This window comes from Wasmannia auropunctata, unplaced genomic scaffold (assembly GCF_000956235.1).
Source record: "Wasmannia auropunctata unplaced genomic scaffold, wasmannia.A_1.0 LD336039.1, whole genome shotgun sequence".
In the NCBI taxonomy this organism is placed as follows: Eukaryota; Metazoa; Arthropoda; class Insecta; order Hymenoptera; family Formicidae; genus Wasmannia; species Wasmannia auropunctata.
Genome location: NW_012026851.1, coordinates 573,355 through 599,663, shown reverse-complemented (window position 1 = coordinate 599,663; position 26,309 = coordinate 573,355). Strand labels below are relative to the sequence as shown.

General features: G+C 36.4%; 1 protein-coding gene across 1 annotated transcript in view; it reads right to left on the bottom strand.

Moving 5' to 3' along the window:
• Positions 1–26,309, bottom strand: part of LOC105451991 — a 48,349-nt gene that overhangs the window by 11,032 nt on the left and 11,008 nt on the right. Inside the window, exon 2 of the mRNA XM_011692748.1 lies at positions 2,841–2,943. Within this exon, the coding sequence (XP_011691050.1) occupies positions 2,841–2,930 (90 nt within the window). The 5' untranslated portion in view covers positions 2,931–2,943. The remainder of the gene's footprint in view (positions 1–2,840; positions 2,944–26,309) is intronic.

Sequence of the window (26,309 nt, the reverse complement as noted above, 5' to 3'; positions counted from 1 at the left end):
TATTATGCAAATTAAAGACATAATAAGTTTGGCAATTGAAGTTCATCTAGTAGCAGCAACTGCATTCTTCCCAATATGTAATACATAATATTTTGAGATAACATAATATCTAGGCAGTAACATTTCTCGTTATTCTCACGCATATACATTGTATAGATTTATGTATAATATATCGATCCCACATTATGCGACTTGATCTAAAAATTATCACAACTCATGTTGTTCGCGAAATAATTGATTCAAGTGAAGTAAACGCTCAGATTTTCATTTTAACAGTGGTAAAACACGAGTCTCAATTTCGCTTTCGATTCGCTTTCGAGTTTGACGATCTCCTCAACCGCGATTCTGTTACACCGGAACGTTGCAGTGGTTGGGGCGAAATATCATCCGTGATGAAACGAATTAACTGGTAAATCCATAGAAAAATTTAGTATAAAGAAATGACGAAGATCGAGAGAAATTTCGCTATTACTCGCTCGTATAAGTGCTCTTCAGCGAATGTAATTTGCGCGTGTAATATCCAAACAACATTACTAGTGGTCCAGTGACATACAACAATTAATGTCGCCGACGTGTACATCCGCAGCAAAAAAGATCCGCACGTAACTGCAACACGTTATAATGGCTAATCTAATTGGATCTGCTCGTTCGGCTGTGACATGCCTCCAGGACGCTCGTTTACTCTCTCTCTCTCTCTCTCTCTCTTCCCTTCTATTTTTAATTTCTTCTTCAGAACTATTCGTCTATACATCATATTGTTTCATAATCAGATTAAATTGTCATGAATACATATAATTTCGTTCTCATATAGCTGCAGCAAATTTATAATTTATATTAACAAAATTACTAAATTAGGAAATAAAATCTCTTCAAAACTCATAAATACACAATTTCATATTATAATACAACCGCAAAATTTAATTGACAGACATTTATTTCGATAAAATAGATTATTAAACAATTAATTTTTATTACATACTCTGCGGAAATTAATTCTGCTTTGGAAGTGGCATCATCAAAGACAAACGATTAGGAAACAGTGCAAAATATGCAAATAATGTATTAGATATTGCATTATCGTATAAGTAATTGATTCTATTTTATAAATTTGCTAGAAAAATATTAAAATAATATAAAAAAAACATATGGTATATGTATCCATGCAACAAATTATAAGATAATATACGTGAAAGCACTCTTTGATTTGTCAGTGTCAAAGTCAGTAAATTTTACACAAAAAGGTCAACGGTCTACTTATATATAACAAAAAGCCTTTACATTCGGACAGAAAAATACAAGTACAAAAAACAAATGATTTGTTCGTTCTTTGAAAAGTTCTGACCTTTACAATGATTCTTCGTGCTTAATGTTAAAGTGAAAACGAGCCTGGATTCACGGACCGTAACTAGGTTCCACAATGATACGCACGTGCGCAAAACTTACGAAATGTGTCCGCTTCTTTTTTTTCTTAATCTTATTTCGCTTTCAACGGCACAATATTCTGAGTAATTTCGCAAGCTAGACCGTGTAACTCGTGAGTTGTCGAACAAGTATCGATCAGTGTGAATTATAACGGTGAGAAACGGGAGTTCAGTGGCGTTCAATGTCCTCCGAAAGTTCAATTCTAGTTTAGCTTCACTTCTATCATATGTTTAGCTCACACGTACTTATCAATTTATTATAAGCGCATCGATCAATTAAGCTGATGCTCATTAAATATTGCAGGTGATGACGACGCATTACGTAAATCATATCTTTGACTGTCATCAAATTATATTATAAAATAATGGTCGTATCAACGTACGTTTGTTCGACAATTCACGAAATGTTGTCGCATAACTGCCTCTACTCTGTAATTATTACGTCATTTGTTTATGATTGTGCAACTTACTACGTAATTACAGTTCGATCTTTTCATTTCTTTTCCTAAATTTTTTTCTACTTAAATCTATTCATGCAACATTTCCAACTCTTGCATCAACTTTTTTGTGACAAACAATTTTTTATTATCAACTTTTTTTTAAATATTTTTAATTCGCTATACTTTCTTTTGCACGCGCGCATTTGTGTGTGTGTGTGTGTGTGTGTGTGTGTGCGTGTGCGTGCGTGTGTTGTGTGTGTGTGTGTGTGTGTGTGTGTATGCGTGCGTGTCTGTTTATTTAATGTTTTTATTAACACTTTTACAATTAATTGTACGCTTTTCTAAATTATTGATCTTTCTATCGAATTGTAAAAAATTTAAATAATCGAGTATTTATTTTATTGTCGTAAAAAGATAGATAAGAAAGTAACAATTGACATAGAAAAGTAAAATACAAGAAAACGTAATTAGAAAGCACTTCTCGTCAAAGCACTCGGGACTAGGTATTGGTGATTGACATCCGACTTTACTAGTATTTCATCCGTTGAGACGCGGAGAAAGGTGTAATGGACAGATTCATCACCGCGACAGGGAGGAGAGTGCAACGAACGAACTTTCCTTGGTCGTTTCGGTTTCAGGTGGCTAACCGTTGTACCAGAACCGATACGGGTTTTCTGGGTCGGGCCTCTCACTGGCCTACACTACAATCGCGGGTAAAAGTGACCATTGAAGTCAGCCAATATGTTCTCAGGTGAATGGATAGCTAATCCTGGATCGAATGTATTCTCGCCCTCGACAAGGATACCGGAGATCGCGCATTAAATTATACTCGCTTCCCTTTCCCGATTGTTCTGACTTTCAAGGACTCTCCGCATTAACAAACATTAGTATCTTAGAAATTATTTTAGTTTCGCGAAGCTTATTGTGTGATCCTTTGCACGTTTGAGTTAGATAAATAAATTTCCCACATAAATCTTACCTCCAATTGCACTCCGAAGAGATCTCTCGATCTTCCAGGTCTAGGAGTATTCAATTCTTGCATCTCGGCTTCTCGTTCTACCAATCCCATTTCTTCAAGATGCCTAAAAACATACAACAAAATTTAAAGTCTAATTGCACCATAATTGGAAGATTAAGTTTATCTTATTATTTTATCTTATTCTTATCAACAGCAACAAGTAACTTATTATAAATATATGATAGAAAGGACATTAAGAAATCAATATGTTTCAATATCATAATCACACAAAATTAATGTATATCAAAAACGTATAAAACCTTTCATAGCGATTGCTTTTTTTCTTTGTTTAAAATAATGATATATGAATTATTAATCGTAACGCCAACAAAATAGCACAAATAGCAACGTTACAGTGACTGAGTTTTACAAATATGCTTTTCTCTCGCCATGATGCATTACATCCGTTTCTAGTTTCTTTTGTTTTTATGAAACGGTTAAGCATCATAAAAATGATATATATCATAAAATGATATATATGGCGAAACTAAATCAGAAATTTTCTCAGAGAAACTATGGTAAAGTAAACCAACTATAACAGAAACAAGCCGAGTTTGATATATGAAGCATTCTGCAGTGGAACATGAATCATTCGACAGAGAAAGACATAACAGTTACAGACGCATTTAAATGTCTACAAGCATGACCGAATGCCGAGCTAGTTTTTATGGAAAGATAATTAAAATAATAAAATAACAACTATCAAAGAATATCGCTAGCAATTCTAATATCAAAAGATTCTCTCTCATAAATATAAAGGTATTTTTAAACCAACAGTTTATAGAAGATGATGATGTATAATATGTAAAAAATAATACAAATAAGGCATTAATTTATACTGAATTGATAATGTATTGTAACACGAAATCAATTTTAAATGTTAAAAAGCAAATATGTATCTTAGGCCCGATTCCACAAATATAAAATTAACTTTAAATTCGGTTTAAAATGACTTACTGTTTATCTCTTTAAAATTTACTTAAGTTTATTATTATTTATTATATACATAATAATTTATTTAATTATATTATATATATATATATATATATGTATATGTGTGTATATACATATGTAACAGTTATAACAGAACTAATGAGATTCGTGTAAGGTTTAGCTAATCTGCATTCCCAAATTCTTATTTTTTCTTATCCGCCAAGCGTGAAAATTTAGAAAGGTTACGCTCTTCCTCTCATTACACACATGACACTTTCACGTAAGCGCTATTACTCCGTTGGCATTTAAAACACGACGCGGGGTCATTACCGCGGCGCCGGGAATACCGCGACGTCGCGCCATCGTCAAAGCGTGCGAATCATGGTGCATTGTCTGGCGATCCGACACTGAGAAAACAATAAAGCTAAGAATTAAAGTGCTACGACTCACGAGAAAAACCAACTGTGTCAGATATGATACTGACAAAATTTCCCGCGACATGAGTCATTCGCGGTGCTTTTAAGTATTCGCGGATCGGCGACGGTAAATCGCGATTTGAATAGCTTTAGAATAGCGTCATGCAGAATCGCGTGATCTCTACGAGTCACGAAAAGTGTCTTGATTCAAAAAAGAGGAACGCATGACGGGGGGAGGGATAGGATAGAGGGAGGAGGCAACGCTCGCAGGATGCGCCGCAACAATGCGTCTGGGTAACGCCGCGCGAACAATGGACGATATGCAGCCCGTACGTCCTTGTACCGTTATCTTGCTCGCCGCGGAATTATCCGCTAATTATTTGCAATTAATCGCAGAACTGCGCGCGCACGCGCGAGCGCCCGGGAGCGACGCTCCGACGCTCCGATGCTCTAGGACAGCATCGTCCTCTGCCTCCGTCATGGGTGCGGATGGCGGTCTATCGTCTATCGCGTTACTACATCGGTTGTTAACGCTGTAACGAGCGTCGTTGCGCGCCGAACGTAATTGCTCCACATAATTTCTAATTGCATTATTATTATCTATTTTCTGTGAGCGTTTTAATGCGTCGTGCAATTAGGTGCATAATTAATCGTTAGCGACTACTGGACTATCTTGGCCTGTTCCGCACCTTATCCTACCTAGTACATCGCACCATATTACTTTGCGCCGCAAAATGATTGTTCACCGTAATTTTGTTACGGCTCACGTAATCTTCCCTTTCATATTTTCTTCCTTATAGTTGAAATATCAAATTCGCTGACGTCAGTAAAGTCGACTCAAAGCTTAAACGACAATTCCGGATATATTCTCATCTCTTTCAGACCCGTCGTTTAAATTTTTTTTTCTAACTTAACTTTAGTTCAGTTTCAAATACTACTTCTCCTAGTTCTGTGTAATTTCCAACTTCAAATTGGTACTGGTTGCTCCAGTTCCCATGACGATCAAGTTAATTGAGGAGTGAAACTTCCCGTCTCCCGACAGGAGCGTAAAGGAAAATAGAGTCATCGGTTATCAACGGTACAAGCTGTATGTGTGTGTGTATGGAAGGATTTATAGAGCTTTCCCGTAGCGCGCGAGAGAAGTCTCCTGGCCACACAGTGCTTACCACGCGCAAAGCCAGAAGCGGAAGCAGAAGACGACGATGCACACTGGAGGAAGCGAGTCAGTCCTAACGGGATCGCGATACGGATCATTAGCGCTGTTTAATCTACAAGCGAGCGTTCTAACTCGACCGCGCACGTCGGAGCGGCGGGGAATCGCGCGGCATGTTGTAAAATCAACTGCGTCACGGGAAGGAATCCTCTTCCTTCGATTTCCGCACCGGCGAAGCGTCTCCTGAGTCATCGTGAACGTCTCATGTGATTTCCGCTGCTGTAAAAAGTCAGAGTTTTACGAACTGCGATTTACTGCAACGCGCAATGTCGTGTACGTCGTCGCTTTTTCTTCTGCTTCCTCGAGAACTCGTTTGACCTGAGAAGACTAAACGTAGATTTACTATGAAAGACTACCAGAAACATACAATATTTCGCTTTACATTCACTCAGATATCAGCTAATTGTGCGAAACGATCATTAGCGATGGATCCTCCAATCGATAGGAAAGGATATTTTTGCAAGAGAAAGAATAATTAAAGTTTACCGCGTTGATATCACGCAGCGTTCCCTAGTGTAAACAACGCTATCGAGCGCCACCCCTGTCATTGTCATGTCCGATGCGAATGCACTGTCCCCAGATGGGCAAATAATAAGCAGTAATAACAATGTGGTAGACGTTAAATGTGCCAGCACATCATGGCCGTAGGCCATATCTAATCGTAGCCGGTGATCTTGACGAGCCATATCGTTGCAACTGCCATCCCTCTTTTACACTCACTTCTCTTTTACCCTTGGCCGTAAATGTCCTACAACGATGTTGTGGATCAGCATTAGCATTTATTTCATGTAAACCTTCGTCCTCTTTGTCCTCTTCGACAAAACGTAGACGAATAAAAAAAGAGATGTTGATAGAAATCAATCTTGTAATATCATAAGTTTTTAATCTTTGAAATTAAGAATTAAATTTATATACGTATGGCATGCAATAATTTCAATTCATGTCATAAATTCCTTTCATTTTATTCTAATTTGTTTATTTTTCTTTCCTTTTATTACAAGCGGCAAATTCCCACCCTCCATAATAATACATCAAGAGTATTGTATAAGCTTATCACGAGTTAGATACATACTTCTAGAAAATGCAAGAAAGGTTAGTAGGAACAGACGGGAATATTTTCATGGAATTGCAAGACTTGCATTAGCGTGCTCGTCCATAACTGGCTTCCGAGAACGCCCACACGTCCGTTAGCACGCGAGTCGGTTGATTTTGTTAAAGAAGACCATGCAAATGCACGGTTTGCATTTATTTTCTGCATTTACTCGCGAATGGAAACGAAACTATCGCGTTGACCATCAGATAAAGAAAAGACCATAGGGTCACCTGGCTTTAATAGCGGTTACGCAGTAACCTTTCGATCTCTAACATAGCGGAATTAAATCGATCGATCATTTCTCGTCGAATATTGATCGCTTCATCGAAATATATGACATTTCTTTCTAAAGGCTGCTAAAGGCGAGAAGAACAAAATCGAGAAAACCATCATCACGGTCAACGCTATTGCTGAAAAATGACGACATTAACATTACCGGTAGTTCCAAGTGGGTCGCAACTGTCGAGATAAACGAGCGATTGAGACCAGTGACCACTCCTTGACCTAGACGTCTCGACATTAACCTGGCCCGACCTACTCTTCAACCTGATCTTGTCGGAACGCAATGTCACAAGGACGCACAATCATTATAGTTTGTAACCGTCGGGTACTGTCAATACTGTCATGTTTTAATTTGTGCTTTTATAATCAGATTTTTTAGTATCATACATCATGCAATTATAATTACAGTACAAAAAAAGAAAAAATACCTATTGTAAGTTTTATATCAACTTTTGCATGTATTTTAATTAAGAAATAATATCATATAATTCTATACGCCTTCTGTTACGATAAAAGTGATATTTTTTTGTAATGTAAAACTAAATACTTGATTACAACGTATGACAACGTATTCTTTATGTCCTACTATTTTAATATTTATAAATAAATTTGTAAAGATTCTTCAAACTTTGAATCAAATTTTTGTGTCGACGATGAGTTTCTTCTCATTCAATGTATATTAATTAGGAGAACTTATTTATTTTTTATTTTTGTTTTTTCTTCAGTATAATATTTTATATTATATTTTTTATCTCAAAATAAAATAACTGCTTTAAACATTTTATATTTTTATGAGCTGTAAAAAAGTAAGCAAGAATAACTTCCAGTATAGCCATATAATGACTTATATAACAATACCATTTCGCCCATAAATCCTTCACCCTTCCGCACGAGGTATTATTTAGTATTATAATACGAGTCTTCAAAGGCTTGTATCCTATATACACTCACGAGTATATCATTATTATTACTTCTCAAGAAGCCGAGAAAGAAAAAAGAGAAAATAAAATACCAAAATGTGCATTAAATAAACGATATCCAATGGCAAATATTTTGTTACTATACAAAATTCTTTTACTTTTATTATTTTTACATTTGTATCTTTGCATTATATAAAACAATGAAAAAAGACAGAAGAAAAGTAGGTGGTTGTTACATATATGCTGAGAGTTGAGAAAAATTTCTTTGGAAAAATCTAAATCAACACGTACAAGATAAAATAAAGAATTTAAAACTTAAATGCATCCTAGACATGTGACAGTGTAACATTAATTTTGTATAAGACAACTCGAAAAAGATATTTCCTTATACGAACATGAACGTAAACAGCAAGAATAAAGAAAATATAAGAAATGACAAAAAAATTAATATTAATATTTAGACCATCAAATTTGCGATAATAACTACCTAAAATAAAGTCTCGTCGTTAGTGTTTTCGTATATGACATATACATTGCGGTATTTTCTATTCACTTAAATGCCAACAAACCCTTATAGCGATCACGAACAGCCCCGATCATAGAATGCAAAAGGGTAACCGTTGACAATTCGTTAAAATGCCAACGACGGACTAGCTATATATATAAGTAGATGCTTGTTCGGGAAAAAATAAATGACATTTGCGAAAACTTATTCAGCTATTTGTCTATGAATTTTGAAGATTGTTCGCATCATTTGGAAATTCTTTTTCAGTTAGTATATTATTCTTTCATACTTTTAATGCGTGTAAAAGTAATCTTAAATAGACTGAATATTATTCAAATAACATTCACATGATGGATGCTTCCTAAAATTTTTATTGATATTAAAGAAATATATTCTTATGATTATGTATATTTTATTGGTGAATATTATTTATCAAATTTAAAAACCAATATCGCTTTCCAATGGCCTGTACCTAAATATGTGTCAAGATAATTGTAATAATTGTAAAATTGATAAGGTTTATGTAAATGTAAATAGATTTTTCTCTTATATTTATTGGATAATCTTGAATTGCTTCAGCAAGAGCAAATAGCTTTTGCGACAGATCATAAATTTCGAAATTAAAATTTTTACTGAAAGAAAACTTGCTTGCGGATATTAAGATTGTTTTAGCATAGTCCATAATATTGCAGTCAAGAATCGCAAATGAGAGAACTAGGAAAGACCAAAAATCTACGAGTGCCGTCGCGCCGTGTCGCAAAGTCTCTTGCAATAAGCGAGCAATAAGTGTGGTGTGTGCTCGCGCGTATGATGTGTGTGCGTGTGTGTGTGTTTCGTCCTTCTATATATCTTACTTTTTCCACTTTGGTGTCCGTGTGTCTCTTCGATCGGACAAGGATCGTACGTGTACGTGTGTGAGCAAAGTAAACCCGCTTTATATGCGTTTACACGGGACGCGGTATCGACACCTCATAAACCAGGAGGAAGTCGTACCTCTCGGCTATACGCGCGCGCCTTAATAAAACGAACATATTTCGTCGTTGTCACCGCTTGCCTGTATGAACACACAAAAATATCGATCGGCCGTATTTCGCAGTGAAAACATCCTTAGCAATGGAATAATATCCGGTATAGACGGTAGGCGAGAACGCGGATGAAATTGCCAGTAATAATATTTATACTGCTTTATATCGCTTGGTAATGCACATTTAAGCATTTGTAGTAAGTCTGTTCTATTGCTTACGAATAAAATTTAATAATTGATGAGTCGTTTTAAATTTCATTTAAATCAATGTAATTTAGTAATCCTTTTTGAACATAATTATAAATCCCACATTGGTTTCCATCGACTAATTAATTAAACGAAGGACAATTATAATTTATAATTTGAAGGAAGAAAGACAGAACTTAAAAGAAGCGGGAGCGGTCATTGGTTGCACTTCAAACGAGAAAATACACGAGAAAACATGAACATGGTGTAGCATCGGCACCTCGTAAACAAGAGTGTCGTCTCATTGTCGGGTGTGCATGCTGCAATAAAACGACTTGACGAGACGTGCACCGCCATCGCCGTGCGTCTTCGCAGTGTTTCTTCCGGAACATGGGCTCTTAGCGTACACGAAAAGAAACGCATAGAAAACATGTAGAAACGACGTGTATGCGTTTAAATAGCAGACACCTCGCCGTTGTAGCACCGAGAGTGGAGGAGAATCACGCCTCGCTTGCCAGCACACGTGGTTACGCTTCGAGTCTCTTCGGCAACGAGCGCGGAAGGATCGAAAGACCGTGAGAGTGTTAAGAACAAGAGAGAAAGAGAATGAGAGAGGTCGATGATCCTTGAGAAGAGCTTCGCGACCTTGTCCGAATAAGCATCGATTCGCATCAAAGGTTGGTTACCACAATGTCAATCGCGCGCTGGCAATCTGATCGAATTCTGTTTCAATGTCTTATGTACACAAAACCAATTTTATATTAAAGATTAAATCAACAGTTGAAAAATAGAGAAAACCGACAATACCATCTGTATCTTGGAATTAATTAATTCATTAATTCTATCAATTTAATTAATTAATTGAATGACTTGGCATAATAACATATTATGCCACGTGCAGTGGCATAATATGAACATAAATCATAAAAAGCTTCTTCTCTACAACAGCTTTTAAATTTATTAATTGCTTTTCTGCACGTTTTCTTGTTTTTTAGCAATTAAAAAAAGGAGCTGATTTAGAATTATTTGCGAAATTATATGCACCGACAATAATTTAAGGATTAATAATGTTACGTAAATAATGTAAACTTTTCTAAATAGTTTTTCCTTGGTACCTTCTCCATTGCACTAATATTCGTCGGTTAAACAAGCGCGGTCTCAAGTTTCATCGCGCAATATTCATCTTCTTGCACCTCCTTCGGCCTACCACGAAGTCCGCTAAGTCTGCATGGAGAACGTGGCGCAAAGCGTAGGAAGGAAGTTTTCTATCGATCCATGCCGGTGTTTTGAGGTCAGGGCGCTGCGCCAGCACTGCGGCTACCGAAACCAAGCTTCACCAACGATATCCTCGTCTTCGCCATATTAGACTTCAGGTCTAATACTTCAATTACCAATCTGATTTCGTTCCGAAAGAAATCATGGTAATTTTTTAGTTTTAAGGTAAATGATAAAAATAAAAATTTTGGAAAGATAATTAAGAAAAAATATTTTTCTCTCAATTAACATTTTATTTATCTGAAAAAATAACCGAACAAATAATTTTAATTCTATTTAATTTAATGATTTTTTATTCATTCTGATATTCATAATTAATATTGAGAGAGTTTATTTCTCAATAAAAAAAATTAATATAAAATTAACAAAGCATAGTACATAATTAGATAAATATATTTTTATATGATAATGCGCGCGCGCTACTAAAGGTGCATATTGAAATATTTTTAAAAATATTCTTTAGCCATTTAATATATTTTGATGTAACACGAATAATGAATAAATGTATGAAATAATTTTGAAAGTGGCGGTCATCGTACCAGCCATTGAATTAAACCGCAGGAGCCTTTCAAAGCACGAGGACCACAATGTTGTATCGCGTGACTTTTCAAGTAAGCTACTTCAAAAAAACCGTTGATTCGTCAGGCATAATTTTGCAGGTGCCCGTCGTCGACCGCATTGCGGATGGAATTTTCTTTCATCGCTTGCACGATCAGTGGATTTATGCTTTCCTTTGCCAGAATCGTAATTGTGTATACGTGTATAAATTATCTTTAAAGAGAACTTATTTCGACGTTTATATATCCATTTAATTAAATTGCTAATCTTTAGCAAGAAACATCTATAATAAAGTAAGTTTTTATGAAAAATAGAATCATATTTTGTAAAATATTAAAAAATTTTCAAATGAAAAAAAAATTTTCTTACTAATAAAATTCTTACTAAATAAAATATTAAATTTACATATTTAATAATGATCATAGAATAAAAAAATTAATATTTTTACTTCCTGGATTTTTAATTTATCGGTTTAATTATGCAACAGCTTAATATAGTTTTTCGAATATATTTTAATGAAGAAAATATGTAAAAAATTAATAAGATATCTATCTATTTATCGCATGACAATTTGCAAATCTGTAAGAATAGTTTTCGTGCAAATTTCATACCTTATTACTTTCTGCGGTTCGATTGCATTGCAAACAAATAAATCATAACATTATACAATTTCTTTTCCTGAAAGTATAAAAGAAAATCGCAATATAATTTCATTTTATGTGAAAGCAAAAAGCAGTGCATTCCGATCGTCGATGGAGATATTGCTACATCGATAAATTGGAAAATATCCGCATTCTAACAAGTTTGCAGGCATAACATTGTACAAGACGTAACATGATAATGGATTTATGATAATTAATAATTAGAAAGAAAGTTAGCAGTTCCGGAGTACTATTAAATATAAATCGCAGTTTACTAGTGCTGCTCTGATAGTCGCAATAAAGAGATGTTTCGCTAAAGGACTTGATTGAAAACTAGATCAAATGTAAATATTATAAATTATAAATCGAACTATTACAATTTTGCAGTGTTAACGTATGCCTCTTTGCTCAATAAAAGTTTAATTTAAATTCTAATTGAATTAAGTAAAGTTCTAAAAGAAATAATAACATAAACTTGATACGAATAAAATTGTACATCAATGACGAATTTGGGCAATCAATTGAACGAGTGAAAGATCTTTCACTTTTACTGCTACCATCTGTTTTTTCAGAACAGGTAAGCGTCACGCATCGTAAATTCCTTCATCATTAGGTTTCCTTCTCGTCTGTTCATAAAAAAAATGCACTCATCGGTCGACAAATGAAATCATTCGAGCCCACGAATATCCTCAATTCCGTATAGAACAACATATGATGGAAGTTCGAACAAGCTTTGTTTGGGAAGGGGAAGAAAACTGTATTACATAGCCGGCTATTACATAGCAGTTGGTTCCACCCTCTTGTCCGACCCTCTTTCGCACTTTTCCTTCCCTGTTCTCTCCGAGCATAGTAGCAACGCGGCGATGCATAACAATTAAAAGGCTGTCCCGTATCAAGAGCGTTATGTTATTTTTTTAACTTTCTAAATATGAAAGCAAAATAAAAGATTACGCCAAGTAAAATAAGAATGAAGCATAATATTTCCATGTAAACATTCGCTAGATAAATCAGAAAATCACATATAAACAAGCTTATGGAATATAAATAAGTATTGTAACGAGTATATTTCAATGAAAGATAAAAATAGTGAGTTATTTTATACCTCTTTGTTAGTTTTGTGTTAAGATTAATGGAATACTTAGACACTCTACTTTACTCGTTGGAAGACACAATTTTTCCAATTTACTGAACGTTATAGCAGCACCGGGAAAAAGGATATTTCTCTTATATTCCTCTTAATATCTGCTTTACGAGCAACCCCCCCTAGCCACGATGTCATACTTATAGACATTATCAGAACTACGTAGGTAGTTCACGTACGTAGATCGGTTCAAACGCTCAACGCGTACATCCACGTGTAGCGCATACGTAGAAAAAGTTACGTGGAGCATACGTGGACATGAATGACCGCGCGACATATGGCGCCTAAGCATACGCCGTGTGCATATTTTCACCTCTCTATGTCCCTGCACTTTCTTCGCTATCAAAATGATCTAACGTCCCCTTGTTTTCACTTCCTCGATATATCGCGCCCGTGATCAAAATGTCTCTCGATAGTGATCGATGTTATCCTCAAAAACTGCGGTAATTGTAGTTCTGGAAAACACAACTTACACAACGGATATTAAAGTATCATTATTGCAAAAGGTTAGTTGAAATTGTTGAAGTTTTTGGTTTTTTCCTTATGGTTAAGAAAAAACTAAAAGGGTAGACAAAATAATATTAATTAAATTTTTGAAAAACTGCAGAAATTATGATTTATAAATTATTTCAAAGTTTCATTTATGTACATTTTTTTAGAGAATGTTTTGTTCTCTAAAAAAATGTACATAAATTTTAAATAACAATTAATGTGGCGCATTTATAAATCATAATTTCTGCAGTTTTTCAAAAATTTAATTTTAAACCCGACAATCTCTTCGTTTTTTTTTTTTTTACTTGATTTCTACTTTTCTGCAGTCTCAACTTTGGATGTTGCTAAATAAATTTACAATAACAGATACAATGATCGATGAGCTAACGATAGTCATCGCGATATCCTAAGTGCCATTGAAACTTTGAAATAATTTGAGCGCAACAAATGCATTTGCAAGCAGCTTAAAACACCACGTCTTAACGATTTTCTTGGGATGTAAAACGAAATTACCGATAAGAGTCGGATTCGCTCGGTCCGTCGGAAAAGCACCGGCACGGCGCGCTTAATAATATTCTCGTGACCCGAGACTGGTTAGTCGGGAACCTCCGGTCTGTTTATCGATCCGTGAACCGAGTCACGCCAACCGACCCTTTGCCTCGAAGATTCAAGCGGCGCTAATTCGAATTTCTTTCACAGAAATCGAGGAGACTAAGCATTCAGTCGTATTCTTCTGGTATCTTCGTAAAGAATAAAAAATCGCTATACGTAATTTGAAATCAATCACTGCTCGAAAGAGAGAAATAAAAAGAAAGATAACAATATATCGTAAAATAATTTAGAGAATCTCAACATAGGATCGCAAATCTCTTACATATAACCATCTTATAAACTTTTTTCAACCCCCTCCCCCCATCTCCCTACTGGTCTCTTTAATTCACGAAAAGGGACATCCCGCGGTGTCTTCTCACGCGCCGCCACTCAGAGAGATCCGGCTAAACCCCTCGTTTGAGGGGTTGTAAACCATGGGCTACGAGAGGGGAAGTTGCCGCGGAGGTGGGTCACGCAAAGAATGGGCGGAGATTCCAAAAATAGGACCATTACCGATAAGACCTAACCGAGGCGCGCCGCCGTAGATAGGTAGGTATATACTACGCGAGCTGGCCGGTGATGGCAGGTGATAAAGCGAGGGAAATGGGGTGAGTTAAGGGTGGAGGTAGGACGAGAAGGTGATGATGGCGTTGGCGAAGTCGACGGAGTCGGCGAAGGTGGTCGTTGCTGTTCGCCAGCGATAGTAACAGTAGTGGTGTTCGTCGGGTAAGGCTTCGTGACAATGAGAGAAAGAGAGAGAGAGAGAGGGAGGGGGATAGGAGAGGAAGAAGGTTGTGTGGTGCGTGAATGAAATAAAAGGGTAAGGTTATTCCTGGTTTGATATTGCGCCCTGTCCACCCTGTCCTCGATGCTTCCTGTTTGAGAGACTTAATTGGATAGGCGACTAGACGATTTTGCGACTAGCAAAATCTTTTTCTCTTTGTATTATGTCTATAATGTTCTATATGGCTGAAATAATATTTTCATAATTCAATTTACACGTTTAAGTTTTACCGTTACTTATATTATTGATCTATGCCTCTGCTACATTACAGCAATTAATCCCATTGTTATCAACGAAATTAATTTATATTAAGCAGAGAAATGTCGATTACTGTGTACAAATATTATATAACAGAATTTGACGATCGAAAGTTAAATGACTCTACGATTTTTAGGAAGAAGGAAAAACTATTTTTAAGAAGAACTAAAATGTAAAGATTTCTTACAAACGTTCAAGGATACACGGAGAGAGAGAGAGAGAGAGAGAGAGAGAGAGAGAGAGAGGGAGAAAAGAGACTAGGGAGGAAAAAGGCACAGGAAAGGTTTGAGTGGCGTTCTACGACAGAATCGCGTGACTACTCACGGATCAATAGTTTACTCGTATACGTAGGAACAGGAATTGGCTTCTACGAGCTGCTTTGGGCGGTGGTTTCTACCGTCAAGGGTAAAAAGACAGTGCTGAACAGATTCTTACGGAAGTTTGCCGTATAGTTCTGTCTTGATAATACATTAATAATAATCACGATCTAGCTCCGGATACGAGATAAGTTTTTAGATCTAAATTGAGATTCTCTTCCTATATCTCAACTATATAATATCAAAGGCCAGGAAAACCTAATACACATATATTCCGTTTCGAGAGAAGAAATTTAAGATTTTATTGTGCCGTAAAATTCAGCCATAGAAACTAAGCTAGAATATTCGTTCATTCGTAATTAAATCATAACGGAAAAGAGAGAATAGAAATTTTCCATTTAAATGTAACTTTTCGAAATTAAGAATGATTTGGAGTAGTACATCTTATACAGTAATGCATAAGAATACAAATTGAATATTATTGTATTCTATATAAATAACAATGAATCTAATAAAGCTAATCAATTAATAGACAAAATCAATTTTAACTGTCTATCCAAATAAAATCGAAAATAATGCACGAGTCGTTGGTACCGGAAAATATCGTCCTCACTTTATACAGTTATGTAGAAGAAATAAACTAGAGTCGGATTAGTTCCCAGGAATATTTGAACTACGCGTGTACGTAGACATCTGTATTAAACGGATCGATTGTCCCAGCGCTTGTGCTAATTTTCATAGTGGTAGAAGAAGACTATGTGGCAATAATGTGGCAGGTATTCTTTCCAAGCAACGGCCGGCGCCACTACGGCCCGCCACCCCTTTACCATCAACTTGTCCTGGATTACAAATTAACGTTTACCGAAGAAAGTAACGCAGTAACCGTTTCTCCACTATAATACTTGTGCGCGCGGACAAATGGCTACGTCGTCAAGTATCTAATCATATAATATTACAAAGCGACCTTTTTTTCAGTCATATAAATATCGTAATTTTTCATTATCTCTCTCTCTTCCCGGAATAAAAAATATGTATATAATTTTAGTAGAAGATACTAATTGACAAAGACATGCTCCAATTCTTAGAGGCCGTTGACACTTGATATTCTAGGAATAGATAGACAAATACGTGTATAAAAAATTTTATATATATATATATATATATATATATATATATATAATTATTTTTATATCGAAAAATGTGAAATTTCATTTCACTATTATAATGAATATGGCAATATTATAATGAGTATTGCGAAGTATCTTTACAAAACAATGACAAACAAATAACGATTAAACGTCGTATTTCATTTCACAATCAAAAAAGATGAAAATCTTTTCTTCCATCGGTCAAAGCGCGTTAGAATAATAAAACAAGCATTATTATCATACCATGTGCGACGTGAATATGTAGATGATACACGTATGCAAGAGAGGAGACGAGTGTAACAGCACAGCCTATCCACCGGCAGTAATGGCAGGCTGTATCGATCGAACAAAATGTTCTTGGAAACACGACAAGCTCGAAACTCTTTTTGCTCGTTCGTTTATTGGACGTATGGCGTGCGTACGAGCTTACGAGCTTGTGAGCCCTCTAACACTTCAGAGGGTTTTAGGCTCCTCCCTTCCATCAGTGTCTAGAAATTTTGTAATGCCGAGTTTATGTCACGCATCTTGACACTAACGTAAATTATATTCCTATAACTAATTTAAAGCTTCATTTTACTGCGTTAAATATAATAGACACTCCAGAAAATGCATATAATAATAGTAAGGCAATGTTCTCTAATGCATCTTAAAATAGCTTTTCTTTTTTCAAACAAAATGTTATTAAAATAATTTAGCAAAAATTATTAGATTTTTTTACAATTTTATTTTACTTTCGACTTATTTACCTATTTACTGAAGTTATTTTTTATATTGTATATTAAAAAAATATATATATACATATATACATATATATACATACATAGAACATTCACAAATATACGTGTTGCAAATGTATGCAAATATATTTGTGCTATAATAATTATAAAAAAAGACATTTCTATTATAATTTGACTGTTTGTGAAAATCCGGAAAGATCGCTGAAAATAGCGTTCGGTCAACCGACTCGATTAACTCCGCCATTGATTTCCGTTGTATCCAGCATAAATAAATTGTCCCCCCCCCCTCTCTCTCTCTTTCGCTCTCTCTCTCTCTCTTTGTCTCTGTCTCGTATCAAATATCCGCCAGAGAGAGTGAGCACGTATACGTGTGAACTGTACACGCTCACCCACATTACACTTGTGTACGCAATGATTGATGGACTTTTTCGTGACGTTTTCTTGGCAAAGGCATATCGATTCGTAGGCCGGACCCTCGCGCGCTACTATCCTCATGCATTTATTCGCATGTATTAAGGCGCGCGTATATAAGCGTGAAAATAAGCTCATTTATAACCAAATATTAATCGCGTGATGTTTTATTTCTGGCTATTAATCATTTTCCAACATACATATAAACGAAGTAAAACATAAATATTGCCTTTACGTATCGTTCTGCATACGCTGTGTTATCAATTAAAATATTTATACTGTAAATAATTACTTGATTTGTAATAATTTGCTGTAAATAAAATTGTTTTGGATGTTACAATTTGCCCTACGTTACATGCGTTTAATTTTTAATGTTTTTAACCAAAACATAAAAAAATTATTTAGAATAAATTTGAACTCGGTTTACTCGGTTTATTAATAAAAATGACGTAAAAAATCATTTCTTCTTATAGACAATTGATCGTGTAAAAAGAAAAGTTTGTAATATCATTTATCAAATCTAGGAAGATCAAAGAAGTTAAAGAAAAGATCAGTGAAAGATAGTTCTTACGGATTGAACTCTCACATAACCGGGATGATCCGACCGATCTACAGATCGGTCAACTCGATTAACACATTTTCCAGGAGTCGTCGTGCTCCAATTCGGGATTACGCTCAAACCTTAAAAGTCAAGCGACTCGAGACCATGCGTGTCAAATACGAACCACTAGACGAAATCATTATAGTCGTAAGGAAATCGGCCGACGAATTTCTAATGCGAGATTGGTAACATACTTTCCCAGCAATAGGCAAGTCGCATGCAAACAACTCGCTTAATGAAATTGCATTCCAAGGTAAATCTAAATACTTGGCATTCCTTAGCGTAACATATACTTAAAATTTATCGAGGGGATATCACAGAAATTGCATATTTTCTGTCAGCCATGCCTTCTATAATAAGTTTAAAAGATATATATTTTTTTTAGCAAAACTGTGGCTAGAAATCTATCTTCTTTGGCTATTTATTTATTTTCAACATTAAATATCTTAATAAATAAAAATCTACATAAAAATCTTGTCAAATCAGACAGGAAATAGAATTTTCATTTGTCCTTGATCTCTAGCATTCATAGTCCATCAAAAGTACATGATCTGTTTTGTACATGTTTGCACGCGGCATAGAGAGCTAAATAGAATATAAATAATTTTCTCTTTTTCTCTCTACCTTTCGTATTTCCTTCGGATTATTTGATATTGGTCCTAACCGCGGCTTTAAGGAATGCAACTCAATATAGAATAGCGAAATAATAATTTATCAGAGTGCGCGTACGAGAGGCACACGCGCTTTAATGCGAATGCAACGAAAAGAGAAAGGAACGGTCGTTGTAGAAACAGAGATAGAAGAGAACAGAACGACGCACGGAGCAGAAGAGAAGAAACCGGAAGCACGGCCGCGTGCGCACTTACTTCATTCAGCTCTTGCTTCCATATTCGCTCCTCCGTCTGCCCTTCTCGATCTACCTTTATGGAATCTACAGTTGCTTCTATTCAACGGTTTCTTCGTTCGCTTTATAGCCTTTTCTTCGAAACTTTTCCTCGTACATTTTCATCATCTCCTCCATTTTCATTACCTCCGCTGCGTCCTCTTCTTACGTACGTTACCTGACCGTCGAACATCTCTCCCGCATTTCTCGAGTACCTCTCATACATCTCCTTCGCTTCCGTCATTCGCTCGAAGCGAACAATAGAACGGCGATACCGTAATGCACGCCAGAGAGTGATTAATAATTCCGCGAGCGGGTTAGCAGCTACGCCGAGCACGACATCCGAAACATTTCCTGCGACGGCGTTTGCGATTACAAACCATCGTCGAACCACACGTAATACGTCGTCCCACGCGTATCACTCCTTCGTGCAATCGCGAGTTCTTTCGTGATCCGCCGCTTCGAGCCGACGCGCAACATGCGGTGGGAGACATGCATCTTTTAATTCGTGATCGATCGTTGGTTTTGCACCTACCTATATAATTGCGAAATCTTGTTGCATTTTTTTATATATCTTTTAGCAGTTTAAAATAAATAAATATGTGCACATTTTATTATAACATAAATTTGATTTAAAACATAATTCTCTCACGCCATTTATTTTAATATGTCCTATTATTAGTAAAACTCTCTATTTTTTATTATCAACATGTAAATTCCAAAACATGTTTCCAAGACAATTCCAAGACAATGTCATGTTAAATTTGTGTTTAGTGAAATACATACATATGATATACGTATCTAAATATCGTATATTATACGACGACGCTGCGCATTATGTTGCTTTACACAGACCGAGCAACTGATTTATGACTTAGTCGCACTTGGTAACAGCATCACACAGCCCGTCTCTTTTAAATTCCATCTAACGTTATTCAAGTAATTAGCGGCTATGTGTAATTATAACAGTTATGTTTAATTGCAACTGAAGTCTGTGAGTTTTATAAATGAATATACTTTGTGCAATCGGTCACGCGTCGGACATGCAGAATCGTAAATTTACGGTCGGAATACAACTGGGCGGAAGCGACACACAAGCATCAGGTGCGAGTGGACCCACCTGCTCCACGCATTGACCCCCTGCTTTACATCCATTCAGTCCTTTGCACCTTTGATGTGTTCTTCAACCACATTTACGACAAATAAAATATTCGTGTGACGGATATAAGTTAAATATAAAATAATTTCTTTTTAATTTTCTGAAAAAAATATTTGAAATTTCTAGGTAACCACGTTAATACTATCGGAAAAAGATACGTCATATCGAGTTAATCGAACTTTCTCGTAGTGCCTGAAGCACTTTGATAAATTGACACGAGATAATTATAACGCAAAACGCAAAAGACTCTTAGTGAACATATAAATGTCGCCAATAGTTTCCGTAAATTTTAAAGTGTCGTTCCGCTTTCTTTACTCTCTGCTAACTTGACAACAAACTGATGATAGTTGAGATATACACTGAATTCTAGCTAACAATAAGCTATACTGAAAATTGGATATATTTCTACAATAATGGAATTGGACGTATTGTAGCTACTAATGAATTCAGTCCATATTATCGAATATATTCAAATTTCAACAGTCATTGATTTTCATACTCCATATTAATGTCAATTGATACCAGTCTTCGTAACATTATATCTTGCACTACCACCATTATAACGCATTATAACGTCATTATTATTTTGTCAAAAGGAATTTTTAAAATAAAACATGTCGTTTTCATTTAGAAAGATTTTAAAACAAAACGTGGTGCGTAACAGCAACATTAAAAACAATATTTGTATATAGAATAAAACAATCTATTTTTTTACTTCGAATGAAACAGAGCGCGTTAATTGAATTAAAAAACGATAACGCCTTCGGCATTTACAGTCTGCTGACAGAAAAAGTCGAATAAATAACAATTTTACAATAATACCGGGCAGATATACACCAGGGCGTAGTAGTTACAAAATGGAAAGAGGAAGAGAGGATTGTGAAAATGCTAGGGTATATTGACACCTTCAAGTGTCCGTAACTTTAGTTTCCATTGTACACTGAGAAAAAAAATTATTTAAAATAAATAAATATGTTTCAGATGCCCCTCAAAAAAATAATTTCTTGAAGCAAGTAAAATTTTTTTGTTTTAAGTAATTTTTTTTCTCAGTGCAAACACTTTTACTTAAAATAAAAAAATTTTACTTGCTTCAAGAAAATTATTTCTTTGAGGGGTACCTGAAACATATTTATTTGTTTTAAGTAATTTTTTTTCTCAGTGTATAAGACACATACGTGCGCGCGCGCGTGTGTGCGTGTATATATGTAGATAAATAATGTTATAATTACGCTCGTCATATTTTGTATCTAAGAATAAATAAAAAATTAATTTGTCGTTCTCTCCATGTATAATTTCATGGAACTGACATCAAAATCTGAAAGCCTCAAAGTTAATTTCTGACTACGCCACTGTAACTGTGGAGATTAGTTTGAATCTTTGAATAGGTATTGTTCCACTACACCCCCGCCATTCGGTGCATCTCTCACTCGCTGTCACTCTTCTCTCGTTTGCTCGTCGATTCAAATTACCTCCGCAGTAAACACCGATTCTACCTGCTGACGTCACTTCCCATTTCCGGATGCCGCCTAGCCGAGGTCGTGTAGCATTAACGCGATCACTTTATAGCCAATGAAATCGATCGCCATGAAATGCTAATGCTTTCTTTATAGTTTACTATATCTGCAGTAATTTTTAGATCTATCTCATATAATTATTATAATGTAAAATAACAATCTACTAGTCAACAATTTAATAGTCAAAAGTTTAGCTAATTGTAAGATGACGGATGGTTTTAATTTATAATTGATTAATAGACTTGTGTGCATGTGTTTGTTTTTGAGATAAGATTAAAGAAGAGCATAAATAATTGCAACTGCTCATTAATGATTTACGACCTTCCTCAACGCCTAAAATTCGTTCCATATGGTCCAATATGTTGTTACTCCCCTTCAACTCCCGAATTCGTGGATGCGGAACGTACATATGTGGGGTACTATCTATACGCTCCCCTTCTTTCAGCCACAAATTTCTTAATTAGTTCGAAACAGCCTTTCCATTAACAAGAGTACCACGGTATTGACGATTGTTGCAGACATCTGCGTGTCGATTTTGAGCGGATCGATAGCTCGGCAAATCGCGTGGCTATCTTAAGCTAGGGCAGGCGGAAAAGCGCTGGCAGCGGTGGTGTTGGTGGTGGTGGTGGTGGTGGTGATGGTGGTGGTGGTGGCGGCGGCGGCCTTTCCGCGAGCGACGCGATTAATCGTCACTTTTCTTACCTCGGGCCATAGCAATCTGATTTCGCGCGTGCACGCACGTACGCACGCGAGTCGCGGGCGCAGGTGTGCACGAGCCGGGGTCGACCGGACTACCGTGATCCATAATGACGGCCGGGCCGGGTGGTGGTCTTGTGTACACGTGGGGCTGGCATGGCAACGGGGTCGATAAATACCCCGGCACGGCACCGACTTCCGATTTCATCGTCGACGCTGCCGTACCCGGCTCGTCGTAACGCGCGCCGGCATTCCACCCGCGTGCCCTGTAATTCGGCCTTAACGTGGCATTAGCGCCGCGTTTCTTCGCAACGCTCCGGTCCCTCCGGCCGCCAAGGCTCGTCCGCGTTATTTCGAAACCATGGCAATCCGTGCTGCGTTACCCAACCAATTCGAGCCGTCGCGTCGGCGTCGGCGAGTTTGCGCGATCTTCTTGGCTAACGTAGCTCACTCGCGCGCGCCGCTCCTGCGCTACTCGGAAGTGATGGATCGATTGTCATCGAGGATTCCTTACGAGGAAACCTTCTAATACAATATATTACGTCGTTGCATCCTTCCGTTAAGAAGCCTGCAAGGGAAGCACGTATCTCTGATTTTAACCGGTAAATAAGAGCTGTTCGCATGATACTGAAAAACATTAATCTACTGATTAACAGTTTCAGTATATTTGAAAATTCGCGCGATCAATTAGACATACTCAATAATTTCAAACCTTATCTCACACTTATAGTGTCAGACTTTTTTTTAATGTAGCTCATAATTTCCACTTTATATCGCGATTTCACGCAAGAAATATATTTTCTCCCTCTTACAACCCTGAAAAACCTACGTAGGCAAACCTATGACCTATGACGTGTGCAATTTTTGCCGGATCGATAAAAAGCTGCTAAAAGTTAAGAATGCTCTAATTCTTGTTACAACAACAGGGATTCTTCGTCACGAAAGCATAAAAATATCATAAACATAAATCTCTGCTTCGTTTACCTTCGGCATATTATTTTCTGTATTTTTCGTAGCTCAGAGCTAGCAAAGGTAAAAAGATTTCGGGAAAGAAGCGTCAGTGTTCGGCCACAATGAGCCCCCGCATTTACAACCTGTCGCGATAGGCTTCTTATCTGCGGCAGGTGTCCGGCTACAAGAAAATGTGGGCGAAACTGTACGTAGCGCCATGATAAACCGTTTTTTTTTTCCTTTAATCGAACACTCGGGACATTTCTGTTCGCGCGAAGCAACATCCGATACCTCGACCTCGATAACTTTAATCTCACATAGAGCGTTCTCCCAACAAAGTCGAAGGGAGATCGTATGACGTCATAGCGCGACGGATTTAAATGATAAGCTACTTGGCAAATCTCTATAAAATCTAGAATATCAAAACAACTCTCTGATATAGAATCTGATTTAAATCACAACTATGCAAGCGCGTAACGCCGCGGTTACTCTTCAGTGTATAAATAATCATGAGATTTGAATTCGCATACAATCTATATTATGTATTTTTATCTTATGACCAAATATCTTTAAGCAAAAAATCTGAATAATATGTATGCCAAAATATTTTTATCATATATAGAAAACGCATAATGTAAATAAAATATTCCATTTTTTCAATAAATAAAAATTGACTTAATAAATTCAAGGACACACAAAGGTGTAACGTGTGCATAAAAATTTTATTATTTTATTTTGTAACTTTATTTCTGCAATTCAGATAGGAAATACAATCGTTTGATCTTATTCATAGATATCGGCGGTTTTTTTCTGCAAAAGCCATTATTTTTCTACAACACGATTTTGTTATCGTCGCTATATATCATTCTACGAGAGTCCTATTTTAACGCTACGATCAATACAATCACACACGTAAAATATCTCGATACAGCTCGCTGTGACGTGATAGCTTGGCCTCAAAGCTATGTAAACTAATTCCTGACATTCTACGCAGTCAAAGATACAGTTCTTTAAAAATCAGTGAGCCCAGGTAGAGAAAGGACCAGAAGCTTCTTCTAGAGGCTTGAATTAATTTCGCGAGTCTTTCCTACTCACGAAATTAATTCAAGCCTCAAGAACAAAATCCTACGAACAATAGTGATCGGAATAGGTAATATCGGAGTGGTTTAATACAAATCGTCGATAATCCACTTCTTCGAGAAAGCGCTTCGCTATCCTCGGGCAATTTATTGGTCGCCACTGTTTGCCCGATGGGAAAGGATTACCGTTCGTCGTATCGTTCGTTCTTAATCGGGCGCATCGGCAGTGGGAGTAATAACTACGGCAACGGAAGCAGCTGCAACAGCAACGGCTCCAACAGAGTGCATCTACTTTCACTGAGCAGGCGTAGGACACGCTCGAGAGATTCTAAAACTAATGACCCATGGCGTCTGGTGATATCCATTATAAATCGCTGGTAGCTTAGCTCACCATGGGATTTGCGCGATGATCGAGGCACGAATCTTGAGGAATGATTCGATTCACGAAATAGAAAAAGGCAATTCTTCGTGTCGCGACAGCGATCTCCATAATGTTACCCGTCTCGAATCATATAATCCATTTGAAAACCAAATTACATCTTTCGTCATAGATTTCCAGTACATTTCTAGACAGAATCTCTCTAGCAATATTGGTCAAAAGATATCTCGCTAAATCCTAAAAGAAGTAATGGTAAGAATCGGAAATTTGATGTGCCGTTGATGGGCGATGATCCCTCGATGATCCGGTGTCCAGCAAGTGATGGCATTGGATGATCCACGATTACACACTGCACATCTGTGAATTCTTCCAGTGCCAAGACCCGCCAGAACCTTCGCAATGATTCACCTCGCAAATCGATCGTCATAACTCCAAAGCTTAGTTTAACAATCTTATAAAGTAACGTTGTTTTATATACAATACTTGATATCTTACTGAGAAGTCACTGATTTATTTATAAAAACGGCACGATCATTGCGATTCACGGGAAGAACGGTCTACTTTAATGCAACGTCGTTTCGGTGAAGTAATACACGTTGAGCGAAGAGAATGAATACAAAACGAGGGAAGAGGAGAAAGAATGGACAAGGTCCCGCGACGACCATTTTTGGCATGACCGATGTTTCTTACGTAACGTTACAGATTCGCGAAACGTGCACGAAAACCTTGACGTCGTATAATTCTCTTTTTATTCGGAATATAAAAAATACTACTACAATTTTGCTGAGATTTTTGCTGAAATTTAGATGTTACATATTAATATAAAATCTTAACATTATAATTTTTAAAAAATTATTAATCGTGAGTTGGAAATTATATAAGAAATTATTCTCTTTGGATTTGCAATTACTTTCTCGGTTCATAAATATATTAGAATATAAATATATGCAAAAAATTATCTCGAATTATTGAAATAAATCAATGGTGATGAAAATCATTCGAGCAAAATAAAGTACCGCGAATGTAACAGCGCTTGTATACGTCAGCGATGTCACAATGTTAAAAGTCGATTACATAACTATTAGACTAATACAATTCGATCGCACTCGACTGCAACAATGTCAGCAAGGTCGTTTCCGAACCATGGCTAATATATATATACAATTACGGAATGTCCGTTCTTTTCCTCCGGGACAATAAATAGCGTCCGGGTGAGCAATATTCTAAACGCAACTATCAATCG